The sequence below is a fragment of the Cydia pomonella genome, chromosome 24, assembly GCF_033807575.1.
Source record: "Cydia pomonella isolate Wapato2018A chromosome 24, ilCydPomo1, whole genome shotgun sequence".
Lineage (NCBI taxonomy): Eukaryota > Metazoa > Arthropoda > Insecta > Lepidoptera > Tortricidae > Cydia > Cydia pomonella.
In genome coordinates this window covers 7174905-7188486 of record NC_084726.1, presented here as the reverse complement: position 1 = coordinate 7188486, position 13582 = coordinate 7174905, and the positions used below count along the sequence as shown (strand labels likewise).

Here is a 13582-nt window from a genome sequence, read left to right as displayed (position 1 = left end):
CTGCCTATGAAGCCGATGGTCGCGGGTTCAAATCCTGGTAAGGGCGTTTCTTTGTGTGATGAACACAGATATTTGTTCCTGAGTCATGGGTGTTTTCTGTTTTTTTTTCGAAGCTGTTTCTATCGTTTTAATATCGACCTTATTTATTATGTATTTAAGTATTTATAAATATTTATCATTGTCTAGTACCCACAACACAAGCCTTAATGAGCTTATTACTGTGGGACTTAGTCAATTTGTGTAATAATGTCCTATAATATTTATTTATTTATTTATTATTTTAACATGGAACTGGTGAATCTGTTTAGTAACGCCGCAAATGACCACAAGCGTAACGAGAGATTAAAAATCTGGAATCTTAAGCGTTGCAAGGGTTTCAAGGCACGAGAGGTAAACAAACTTTTCTGCCCTGGTGAAACACAAACGAGACGTTTTCACCAACCAACGAGAGGTATATACTAGCTGTAAAACATTACAAATCTAAATTGATGCTTTTAATAATTGACCGTTAAAACCATCCATCACTTAAAAGTCCATTCAAACAGTAAACATGAGGAGACACAAAATTTGCACTCTAGAGGACTGATATACACACTATTTTTAAAGAATAAAGAAAGCCTTTCCTACTTGTAAATTCCGAGCAATACTAACTTTTTAATTCAGACTAGGTATTCGCTATTTAGGAGTACCTTTTATCGCAAAGTATTTGTATTTTAAAAAAGCATTTTGAAAATACCTATTTTGCATTTAGTATTTTAAATACAAATTTGAAAACTATTTTGTATTTTGCATTTGAAATAGTATACCAAGGAAGTATTTGTATTTTTTATTTAAATACTTTTTATAAACTATTATTCACATCTCTGATCACCCCACACCGCCGCCGTAGCCCAGCACATAAGCGCCAATTCATCCACACTCCCTGAGTTCGGGGCCGAAATCGTAAATCGAAGCGTTTTTGTTTCATGGAATATCAGCACATCGTTAGCAATATTTGAAATGTAAAAAATACTTTGTATTTAATTGCCAAAAATGTTTGATATTTTGATATATGAACCATTTTTTTACATTCCAAATATTGTAAATTGTATTGCTGATATTGGGTGAAACGGAAAAATATTATTTCTCGGACCCGAAATCGGATTTGATATCAGGCCTATAAAATGCCTCCATCTTTTTGAGGTCGATTAAAAATCATGTGAAATGCGATAAATAGATAATATTTTGAGTTTTAAAGATTTTGCTCGTATGTTTTATTAGGCGTATTTTTATTGCTATTTGGCATGAATTTTGCCAACACCGAATTTCTCTGTCACTCTAACTAATTCTATTTACGCCATTGAAGTAGGTACAGCGAGCTGCGAAATTGCATGGAGAAATTATGAAAGAATTCATAGATAAAGTCGTCATGCACTTTTATGACTGAAAGGGAAAATGCCCGCAATTTGCGAACTTCGATATTCGCAGTAGGCCATTACATCTGCACCGAATTTGTGTGGGACGTATTCGTATTTTATAGAACGAGCGAGCAAAGCGATGTGAAGATTTTAGTCATTAAATTATGAGTAGGCTCGATCAAGTTATAGCATTGAGAGCTAGAAGAGCCTAGAAGGCCCAAAAGCTATTTGTGAGGGGTCTTGCTATTCTGGTCAGTTTATTTGCAAGAAAATATGGTCGAGTTTGGTATCAACTGAAAGTGCTCGGTTTACACATTTGTAATATTGTTTTTTTTTTTTAATTTACTATTTTAAAATAATTAGCAAGATAAAATGGAGTAAAATAAACATAATATAGGTATTTGAAATTTGACAAGAAAGATTACGGCTTACCACAGATACAGTTTATTTTATTTTAATCTCTATGGTGTCTTTTAAGAGCTCCACGGACGTTGCAATAAATCGCACGCGGTTTTCGATCTTTTGTCAACTAAGTTGCATTCAATTGATCTATCTTTTTGGCGAACCGCGTTTAGTAAATTCCGCTTAAGAGGCTGTCAACACCCAATGTCCTTGAAATTGATGTTACTTAAACAGTCTTTTAAGAAAGACTATTTGTGTTAGTCAAGTAAGAAAAATATATGTTCATATTGAACGAAATCGGCTCGATAGAAAATAATTGCAAAGATTGGTCTTAAAATCATAATTAAACGGTTTTATGTCTTTATTGTTTTGACTTATGGGTCTGCAATTAAAATCACAATTTCAAAACATTTATATCTAAACCGTGGTTGAGTAAAATATTACACTAATAATCCACTTTTTTTTATTTAAATATTTTTCTTATTATTCCCTTGCCCAGGCCCAGTAACATGCGACAGTGCTATCTCATTTACTCCGATACAAATAGACAGTGTGCGCGCTTTAGGTATTGACAGCCTCTTAATACGATCGCGTTTAGTACGATTTCCCGCGTAATACGCCATCTTACACTAGTCACTACAGCTTTCTTTTCATACATAAGACCATTGAACTATGAACGTTATACAAACGTTCAACCCCTTTTTACATTTTTCAAAATCAATTCTTATCTTGTATACTTAATAAATGCAACCTAGTGTGCAAATTTCAACTTTCTAGCTTTTATTGTTTTGGCTCTGCGTTGACGAATCAGTCAGCCAGTCAGGACACACCGACCAGAAATATATGATCATTTCAAGAGGGCGCTGTTATTCTCATGTATAGGGTGACAGTTCACTTTAGTATTAAAAATGTAGTTCCACTGAAATTCCGCAATATGTCGCGTGATCATATATTACTGGTCAGGCTTTACATATATATAGATAAACAAGTGACCTTTTTCTAAAATCTGGTTAACCCTTACACCTGTCTAGATAAGTGATACTGTTTACGCGCGTGTGCGACTGATTGTTGTGTTATCTCTTTGCACCGCATGCTGATTGGTTGCTTGGTACATGCATACAAGAATAAATGGGAAACAATTACTTTTGCCCGAGTTATCATTTTATAATGAAGGAGTAAACAAACAGCATTTGATTACAAAATCAGCCAGACATCGGATTTTAAAGAGCAAAATTAAATGACAGGTAGGGACTTTCTATATCAGTGTAACTGAATTACCAATGCTTTTCTTGTATAGGTACTTGTGGTCGCTCCCAGCTTTGTTGGGAAGTGTTTTTTTTTTGGAAGTTATATTATGGAGACAGTGTTAAAGTAGGTTACATAAAGCACACTTCAAAAGTTCAAATAATCACCAAGTTATGAGTAGGTATCATTGCATTTATCTATGGCATAAGTATTATCTTATCTACTTATCTTTAATAAAACTACATTTTTACATACAAAACTTGGAACGATTATTAGTAATATGGGAAAAGTATCGATAATTGAGTATATCTATATAGGAATTCGGTTCATCAGTAGGTACAGGAACTCCCCTGTCATTAAATTTTAGCCCCAAAAATCCGACGTCAGAAAATGACTATAGCTCGGTAGATACTTTATTAAGACACCCACGACATTTATCCAAATAAATGTCTCGTCTGATAAACAATGTTTTACTTATTTTAATGTAATTATTTCCTAATACAGTATTAGCATTTATATAGGCTTTGTGGGGTATAAAACGGGGCGGTCTGTGGAGCATGAATCATACCAGAGCTAACGTTCAAAGGTTTTAGGTATCCAAAAATGGTGTTCAAATTGGTGATCGTGATCCTGACTTTGCTGTAAGTACTTAATTTTTTACTGACTTCAAAATTCCAAAATGAAAAGTTTTTAAGAAACATTTTAGTTAGGGTCAAACTCTGTTGATGGGTTCCACGAGGAATGAGGGCTACCACGTTTAATTTCGCCGCTAGGGGCGCTAGTGTAGATGGAGGTCTTTCAAAAGCTTTTTTATCGCGAATTTTCACTCCTTTTCATAATTGTAGTAAATCCTTTTCAATATTTGATTAACCATGGTAAAAATTAGATATAGTTTGATAAATGTTAATGGTTAAAATAAAAAAATCGGACAAGTGCGAGTCGGACTCGCCCACCGAGGATTCCGTACTTTTTAATATTTGTTGTTATACCGGCAACAGAAATATACATCATCTGTGAACATTTCAACTCTCTAGCTATCACGGTTCATGAGATACAGCCTGGTGACAGACGGACGGAGTCTTAGTAATAAGGTCCCGTTTTACCCTCTGGGTACGGAGCCCAAAAAAAGTGCCAACTAAAATATATCCAAAATTAAACAGGTTGAAAAACCGGCATATATATACGTTAACATACCTTTTTTTATATAAGAACGTATTGATTTAAAAAAATAAACATGGCACTTTTTTAGATCTGTACCCCTAGTGTAAATAAATTCTATTTCGAAACGTGACGTACGCGTTTGCGTTTAGTCTCATTTTGTATGTGATTTAGAAAGACCGCGCCAAGCGGGACGTTTTGGAAACTCAAAATCCTATACAAAATGACACTTAACGCCAACGCGTTCGACACGTTATGATGTCGATTAAATGTACACTATGGGTACTGTTTTTGTGAACCTACATATACAGTAACGCCAACAGGTGAGCCTCATAGTATAACTTACCTATGGCGATTTTAATTTTTATCTAAAAACCATTTGCATAAATAATGTTATTTGGTGGAATTCAACTTCTAATGAAGACAAGTACCCCTAGTGTAAATATTTTCGACAGCGAAACGTGACGTACGCGTTTGCGTTAAGTGTCATTTTGTATGAGATTTTTGACTTTCCAAAACGTCCCGCTTGGCGCGCTGTTCAAAAACCCATACAAAATGAGACTTAACGCAAACGCGTACGTCACGTTTCGAAATCGAAATTATTTACACTAGGGGTACGGAATAGAACTCTTATCTTATACGAAAAGTAATTTATGTCTTGGGACTAATTGTACTAATTGTTTTGAAATAATTAATTTTAATAGCAATTCAAGTCGCCTAAATATCTCTTTGCTCTTGGCAAGTTATATATTTTTTTATACTACGTCGGTGGCAAACAAGCATACGGCCCGCCTGATGGTAAGCAGTCTCCGTAGCCTATATACACCTGTAACTCCAGAGGAGTAACATGCGCGTTGCCGACCCTAATTTTTCCTTGTAATGTTTTTATTTTCGCCAAGATGTAAAAATAAATATTATTATTGTGGTGTTGTGGGCCTTTGAGTGCCACGTCTACTAGGCAGTGATCTATCGTGACGGCCCTTTAAAGTTCATTACTAATGCCCGTTGAATCCAGGAAGTTCCAGATTCTTTGGGCCGTATTGATCTGTACCTCATAGGGTTGCAATACGTGCCGACCTAAGTAGTTACTTCTTTTTACCGATAGTAGTCCACAGGAACAGAGAATGTGTAAAAAGAAATAACTCGTCGTGTGCAGAAAAAACACACACACACACATTATTATTGCCGAATTTGACCAAAAGTCATATACTTAAAATTTATTGGTCCTTATAACCTTTGTAGGCCTAGCACTTGATTGGCGCGACATCGACAGTATTTCACTGCGAGATTAAAGAGGGTTAGGTAGTCTTAATTATTTCGCTGTGAGATACCGTCGCGCCAATCATGTGCTAACCCGGCAGGAACAGAGTTGCGGCTCAATTTTTTTTTAAGTTTGAACCGCTACAAATAAGCGAACCTGAGGGCTTACAGTGAACTCTGTCTCTCTAATTACAATTTAATTGAAGTAAAAAAGAAAGATGCCCGCAAATTGCGAACTTCAGTGTTCACGGTAGGCGAACTCTGCAAGGTTTTTAACTTTTTAATATTTTACTGACATAATTACATAAAATGTGCACCGGCAAAATCAAGGGTGTCCTACATTTTTGAGAAAAATAATATTGACTTTCTTATATAGCTGAAAATCTTCTGGAAAAATTGTCGAGAGCTCTATACACACTTTTAATTTGTCATGCCCAAAAAGTGATATATTCTTTATTTATGAAGCGGGTTTAAAGTAATAAGTTTCGACTATAGAGAGTTTTACTTTCATCCACTGTTTTGTAACCTGCATAGTTTTGAGGGTTCCGTACCAAAAAGGTACAAAAGGAACCTTTATGGTGCGACTCAGTCCTTCCGTCTGTCTATCACATCGCTAAATATCTCGAGAACCACTTAAGCTATCGATTTGAAATTTGGAATAGTTATGAACAACAATAACCGAGACACATTGAAAGTATATATATATATATATATATATATATATATATATATATATATATATATTACTTAACGACCCCCTTATTGGCTATACATGCGAATTTGGGAGGCGCCATCTACGTATTTCCCGTGAACATACACTCCGCGTATGTAATTCCATTAAAAATAGTAAACATAGTTATATGGACTAGAAAGTTATTAATTATGAAGAAAATACAACAACTACCAAGTACAAGTGTTATCTCATCATAAAAATATAACGTTTTTGCAAAAAGAACTGTTTCAACTGTGGACATACCAAACAATGAGTGCTAACAAATAACTCAGTGTTTAAGTGTAAATAAACAACGACAACCAACTTTTACCAGTGCATTTTCAAGTGGCGTGATAATACAGGACCAAAGTGTTATTTTTTTTAATGAATGGTTCCATTGATAACCTCATCCTAAATTAAATAAAATTTGAATTTATAACTGCCGCCATAACCCACGCCAACATTGGCATTCGTAAACAATATTTCCCGCTATTTTTCATAACACTACTTGTCACTAGAGGGCGCTGATTTCAAAACTTCTTTATCCCAAAAGCTACCCGCTACTAGAGGGCGCTGATTTCAAACTACAAAATTGATGTAATTTATAGTTTCAACAACAGAGGGCGCGAATATAAAAAATGGATTCAGTATGTATGGGATGTTTCCGAATATTACCCAAAAAGGAATTCTTGCAGTGCTCACGCTGCCTTAACAAATATGATTTGGATTGTACAAATGTTACTATGACGCGCTTCTATAATCTCATGAGCGTCGAGAGCAAAAAATCATGGATATGCCAGTTATGCCACTGCTCGACGCCAAAAACAGGTAACACGAATACCCCAGCGAATCCAGCAGATCGCGAATACACCCAACAACAAACCCCCTGTTCTGTAAATAATATAAAGGTAAGGAGAACCATAGCTAATCTAAATGACACAATAAGCTCAGATGAAAATAGCGTTCTAGGTGATACTTTTATCGAACGGCAAGCGAATCACACGAAAGAAAAAGCCCAACCGGAAATAACTTTGCAAAATTTGTCCGAATTAATTACTAGACAGCTAAAAGAAAACAATAAATCTATAGTATCAGAACTGAAAGATATTATCCATATTGAGATTAACAAAGCTATTACTAATTTACGAGAAGAGTTTAAACAGAAAACAGACGCTATAGCCAAAGAAAGCAACCAACACACTACAGATATATCGAAGATAAACTTAGAAATTATAACGCTCAAAAGAGAGAACGAAAACCTACGAAAAGAAATAAACGACCTGGCCTGCAAAATCAATACCTCCAAAATCAATTTACCCGCAGATAACCAAATTACAGAGTGCAACAATAAGAAGCTAGTAATATATGGCTTCGCAGAACGATACAAGGAAACTGAATCTGAATTACATGGCAGAATAATCGAGGCATTCCGTGACCTCCTACAGGTGAACTTGCTTGGTTATATCGAGGATGCACACAGAGTAGGCAGAAGAACCCTCAGGAACCGCCCATTAGTTGTCGAACTGATAAGCAAGCGGATGACCAAACATATACTACAAAACTGCCACTTCTTACAAGGGACTGGGCTATCTGTGTCGGAATTCATGGACTCAGGTTCACTCAAACATCGAGCTGTTTTGCGAAATGAAATGTTTCAAGCTCGAAAAAATGGACTACATGCCGTTATAAGAAACAATCAGCTGATAGTAAATGGAAAAGCAATTGATACTTTTAATAACGGTCACTATACAAAAACGGGAAATAATATGTTAATGTCCGAAGGAAAGATAAAGGAAAGAGAAAGAGAGAATTTGGCTGACAAACCCACACCCAAAATACAAAGCCCAATCTCAGAAATAAGAAACAATCAGACTCAAAACTTCTCGAACCAGACCGAAGAAGTCCCTAAAACTGATTTGCGCACACTACAAAAAACCACAGCCTTGCCGGAACAGCGACACCACCCCCATAACCTACGAGCCCGACCCATGAATCATAATTTTCGTCAATATAAATAAAATTAAGGTACTGTACCAAAACATTCGTAGTATTAACAATAAACGACATCTAATAGAAATTACAACAGAAGAAGAGAAAGATATTCAAGCCATCTGCCTGTCAGAAACCTGGATAACACCATCAAAAATAGACCTACTACAATTAGAAGACTATCAGGCAACTTCTATGTTCAACAGGAGCACCCACGGAGGCGGAGGCGTTTGTGTGTTTCTACGAAATGGTATTCCCTTTGTTGACCGCAAAGATATAACCAATTTATCCGTGGAATCTATTTTTGAAACCTGTGCTACAGAAATTCCTACCTTAAATCTGCTACTCGTAGTAATATATTGGCCCAATAGTAATAAAAATCAAACAGTGTTTTACGATTCACTCGAAAAACTCTTGCAAATAGTAACAGTTAAAGATGCAAAAAAAAATATTATAATTGGCGGAGATTTTAATGTTAATATTTTAGAAAAGTCTTTGTCTTCTTTCACACTAATAAACCTATTGAAAAATTATAATTTTCAGCAAATTATAAACGAACCTACCCGAATAACCGACTCAAGCTCCTCGTGCATAGACTTACTTTTTACTAATTTCCACAGCAAAAATAATAAGGCTTCTATTAATGAATACGGATTATCTGACCATAAGGGTATTATGTATGAAATACCTAATAATAATAACAATTTAACTAACGAACGCAAAGTGTGGTACACAAACAAAAGAAATTTCACCGATAAAAATATTCAAAACTTCAAATCTTACATAGCAAATATAAATTGGAACATAATTATCGACCGCAAGAAAAACATCCATGAAAACTTTACTTCATTCGCATCGACAATACAAATTGCTTTGGATACGTGTATACCTAAAACTAAAAAAAAATTAAGAAAATATCTAAAGGGAAGCCTTGGCTGACATTTGGTATTAAAACTTCCTGTAAAAATAAACGACTCCTAAAACTTTTAATTACTAAGACTAACTATCCTGCTCTAAATGACTATTATAAGCGATATGAAAAAATATTAAAAAAAATAGTAACAAAATCAAAAAAGCTGCACTACATACATAAAATTAAAAACTCTGATAACACTACAAAAACAATGTGGCATATAGTAAAAGAGCGAACGAACAAACTTCCCTAAAAAAGTAAACAAAATTTAAAGTAAAAAATTAATAACACTGTAATTGAAGATCCGAACAAACTTGCAAATTACTTTAACGACTTCTTTGTATCAGTGGGCGCGGAGGAGGGAACGAGTACCGACAGCAGCGCTAGCGCACAACGCGCGCCCGCTGCTGGCCGTCCCGTCCTCGCCCCCACCCCCAACTCGCTTTACTTAGATCCAGTTACCGAACACGAAGTCTTCCAGATTATACGCAATTTAAAAAATAAACGCAGCTTTGGTCACGATGAATTACCCCCCATACTGATTAAAAAATGTGCCGATGAAATTACCCAACCTTTAACTTTTCTAATAAACCAGTCTTTCACTGAGGGTCTATTTCCAGATTCCTTAAAACTGTCTATAATAAAACCAATTTATAAGAAAGGACAACATACTGATTGCAATAACTATCGACCAATTGCACTTTTACCCACTTTTTCAAAAATTCTTGAAACAGCTATGTCCACACGTCTATACTCATTTCTTGAAAAGTACTCTATATTCAGTGAATGCCAGAACGGATTCAGGAAAAAACATTCTACAACCTTAGCAGTGCATAAGTACATCAGCCAAATTTTGGAAATAATAAATAATAAACAATATGCAGTGGGAATCTTATTGGACATGAGTAAGGCGTATGATAGGGTTTCTCATGATATCCTTTTAAATAAGTTACAAGGTGTCGGGATACGGGGAATAGTGCATAAGTGGTTTGTGTCATACCTCAAAAACCGAGTACAATGTGTAGAAATCGAATACTGTGATAATAGAACTGGAAACATAAATAAGGTCAGATCAAGTATAATAAACGTTAAAAGGTCCATACCTCAAGGCAGTGTGTTAGGGTGCATATTGTTTTTAATTTATATAAATGATCTACCAAAAATTATAGATTCACCAAGCGTTTTGTTTGCTGATGATATATCCGTTGTGTTTCCATGCTCAAGCGTTAGTAACTGTAAATTTTACCTTAATAGTACCCTTTCTAAATTAGAATCTTGGCTAACTGACCATAATCTCCAAATAAACTACAACAAAACCAAACTAATGCCTTAATGTGTTAAGGCCTTATCAAAAAAACCCTTAACAATAGATATTTCATTTAAAAAAATAAGTTAGAATCTGTAAATACGTTTTCATTGCTAGGATTAAATATAGACTCACATATAAATTGGAAGGACCACATACAACAATTAATTAGTAGATTATCCCGATTTACGTATGCACTGCATGAATTAAAAAAGACTACGAATATAACAACTGCTTTAACAGCCTACCATGCTTATGCTCACACCTTGTTCCGCTATGGCATATTGCTTTGGGGAAATAGCACGATTGTAAACAGTCTGTTCACTGTTCAAAAAAAGTGTATCAGAATAATAATAAATATAAAACAAATGCACAGTTGTCGAACCTATTTCAAGGAGCTAGGCATCTTAACACTAACGTGCTTATATATATTAGAAATATGTAAATTTGTAAAAGCCCATAGCCATCTTTTCTTACAAGCCAAAGAACGACACACAAAACCGCTAAACCTCCGAAACAATAACAACCTCGCGCTACCCACATCCAACCTAACATTATATCATTCAGGACCTCACATGATGTGCACTAAAATATATAACAAAATTCCACAAGCAATAAAATCAATAGCAAAACCTAAATCATTTGAAACCGCCTTAAATAATTATTTATTAGATAAAAGTTATTATTCTTTGAAGGAGTTTTTTGAAGTTACCTTTCCGACAAAATAGAATGCTAGACTTTTTTTTTTTTTTTTTTTTTTTTTTTTTTTTTTTTTTTTTTTTTTTTTTTTTTTTTTTTTTTTTTTTTTTTTTTTTTTTTACCTACATAGCTGTGCAATGTAATGTAATTAATAATATTAGTTTTAAGTATAAGTGCTGTGCCCTTACAGGGTCTGTATTCAATGTAATATGTGAGCAATAAAGATGTTATGAGTTATTTCAATGCAATGGCGATAACGCAAAATGGGGTAAACGAAACACTGGTCTAATGTTTATTTCTCTTTCCAGGGTAATAAACAATGGCGCTCAGCGTTTCAACGGCTTCGATATTGACCCCAACAATTTCTACAAGTACAACTTTTTGAAACACTTGAGTTTGAAGAGAGATGGCGAAACCGAAACGAATGACGTAACAACACAGAAAAACCACGCATTTTGTCATCCCTATTATAAAAAATGTAATAAACTACCAGTACTACCACGCAAGAATAGTTTAAAAAGAGCTTTGATGGTAAGTTTTTAAATATAATGTAGGTATTATAGGTATCTTCCATAGGCGTGCGGCGCGTTCCTTGACCATGACTAAGTTTTACTCGACAAAATGCGAATTCGCTCGATGCTGTGATGCTGTCAGAGTTCAGCGTCGATTCGTCGAACGATTGCGATCGATTCACAGAGAGCATTTTTTAACCGAGTTCAAGATTTCAAAAGGAGGATGTTCTCAAATCGGTTGTTTTTTTTTTCAGTGTTTGTTATATGGAGTGTGGATTTAAGAGGAGAAAAATCTCTTATGATAGAACTGTTGCAAAAGTGTCCAGCTGTCAGCTATAAATAATAGTTCCAAATCTCTCCAGAGTAGCGCTAGAGTAGCTAAGGACCCAGGCGTTATTGACGGAGTGAAGTGCGCTGTCTATGATTTGATTTTTTTGTTCAAGTACTCTAGGTATTGTAGTGCCACTTATTTAAGGTTTTTAGATGACACTTTTTGGTATATTGAGATTTCTTTCCTTACCATAGTTTGTTACTTCATAAACCCGTCATTTCTGAACCGATTTTACACAGATATACAGATTGATATGATATAATGATGAATCGACGGAACTCTTCGAAATGTGAAAGGTCAAGTAGGTATTTACATTAAAAAAAGTGACATTTGATGAAGTGGAACTGCTGATGCTGATCAGAATGGACCTCTCAACGACGCATAGTTCCCGCTTGGCGATATGTTGTTTTCTTGAGGTTTGTTACGAAAATTAGGTTTTCAAGACACATTTTTGTCAAACTCGAGATCTGATGGTAGAATTTATTTAATAAACTCAATTGGAAACGGACCTCGACAGTCATCATTTTAAAAACCGGACCCCTTAAGAAACTGAGCTACGACGGTTATAACACCCCTTTTTGCGTCGTAACGTAAGTTAAGATATTTTTGAAGCTAAGAAGACAAAGACAAATCGCCAAACGTGAACTATGCATCGTTGAAGAGTTCCATTCTGATCAGCATCAGCAGTTCCACTTCATCAAATGTAACTTTTTTAATGTAAAATGCTTGAATTGTGCCTTTCACATTTGAAAAGTTCCCTCGATTCCGGAGCGTAGGCGATGGCATGTTGGCTTCGTACCCAGACGGGTCATTGTTCGATATTCCACGTGCGAACCGTTCTTTCTACAAAGAGAATTTAAAATAGAGGTGTTTTGTCAAAGATAATTTTGTAGCCATAGTCCATGTACCTTAGGCCTATGATCTAGTAGATGGCGCCACTTTTTGATATTTAACACATATCAGTGAATAAGGATCAAAGGCAAATGGCGATCTAAATGTTTTAATAATGTGTCGAAAGTGTATTTTTAGTTTACTTAATTGACCCGGGTGATCTGAGCTGGGTGAACAGAGTCAACTACAGGTTACTGTGGCTACAAAGTTTTCTTTGACAATTCACCTCTATTTCAAATTCCCTTTAGTAGTAAGTTTCTGATTTAAAACAGAAGATGGCAACCTACGCGCATTATTCAAGCTTTTTTTTATTTCAGGATTATCAGGATTTCTCACGTTCCATGGCACCTGAGATTATGACAGACGAATATGAAGACAATATCATAGAAAAGTGAACGATTTAAAAGTATATATTTTTGGATTAAATGCGACCGGTCTTTGTTAAAAATGATTTATATTCGATTTATATAGGTACTCACATGTATTCAAAATTAATGTATTCTTTGAAAATCAAAGATTAAACAGTAACAAAGAGCTCATTTTCTCGTGGATTATTATTTTTTGAAACCCCCATCTTTCCTGATATTTACAATGACAATATACATAATGGATTAATACAGAGGATTACTATAACTAGCTTAAATCTAAAATAAGCCACTACACACTATACTATGCTAATTTTCGCACTAGTGCGGTAAATTAGCACCATATGTACTGTAAATAATTATTACAATGCATTTATTTTACTTGGATGTCATTCAAGTTCA

General features: G+C 34.9%; 1 protein-coding gene across 1 annotated transcript; it reads left to right on the top strand.

Moving 5' to 3' along the window:
• Nucleotides 1-2090: 2090 nt before the first annotated feature.
• Nucleotides 2091-13453, top strand: LOC133530900 (uncharacterized). Its single transcript, XM_061868970.1, has 3 exons — nucleotides 2091-3685; nucleotides 11390-11612; nucleotides 13133-13453. Exons 1-3 carry the CDS (start codon nucleotides 3648-3650, stop codon nucleotides 13208-13210), a joined length of 339 nt encoding a protein of 112 aa, XP_061724954.1. The 5' UTR covers nucleotides 2091-3647; the 3' UTR covers nucleotides 13211-13453.
• Nucleotides 13454-13582: the final 129 nt, after the last annotated feature.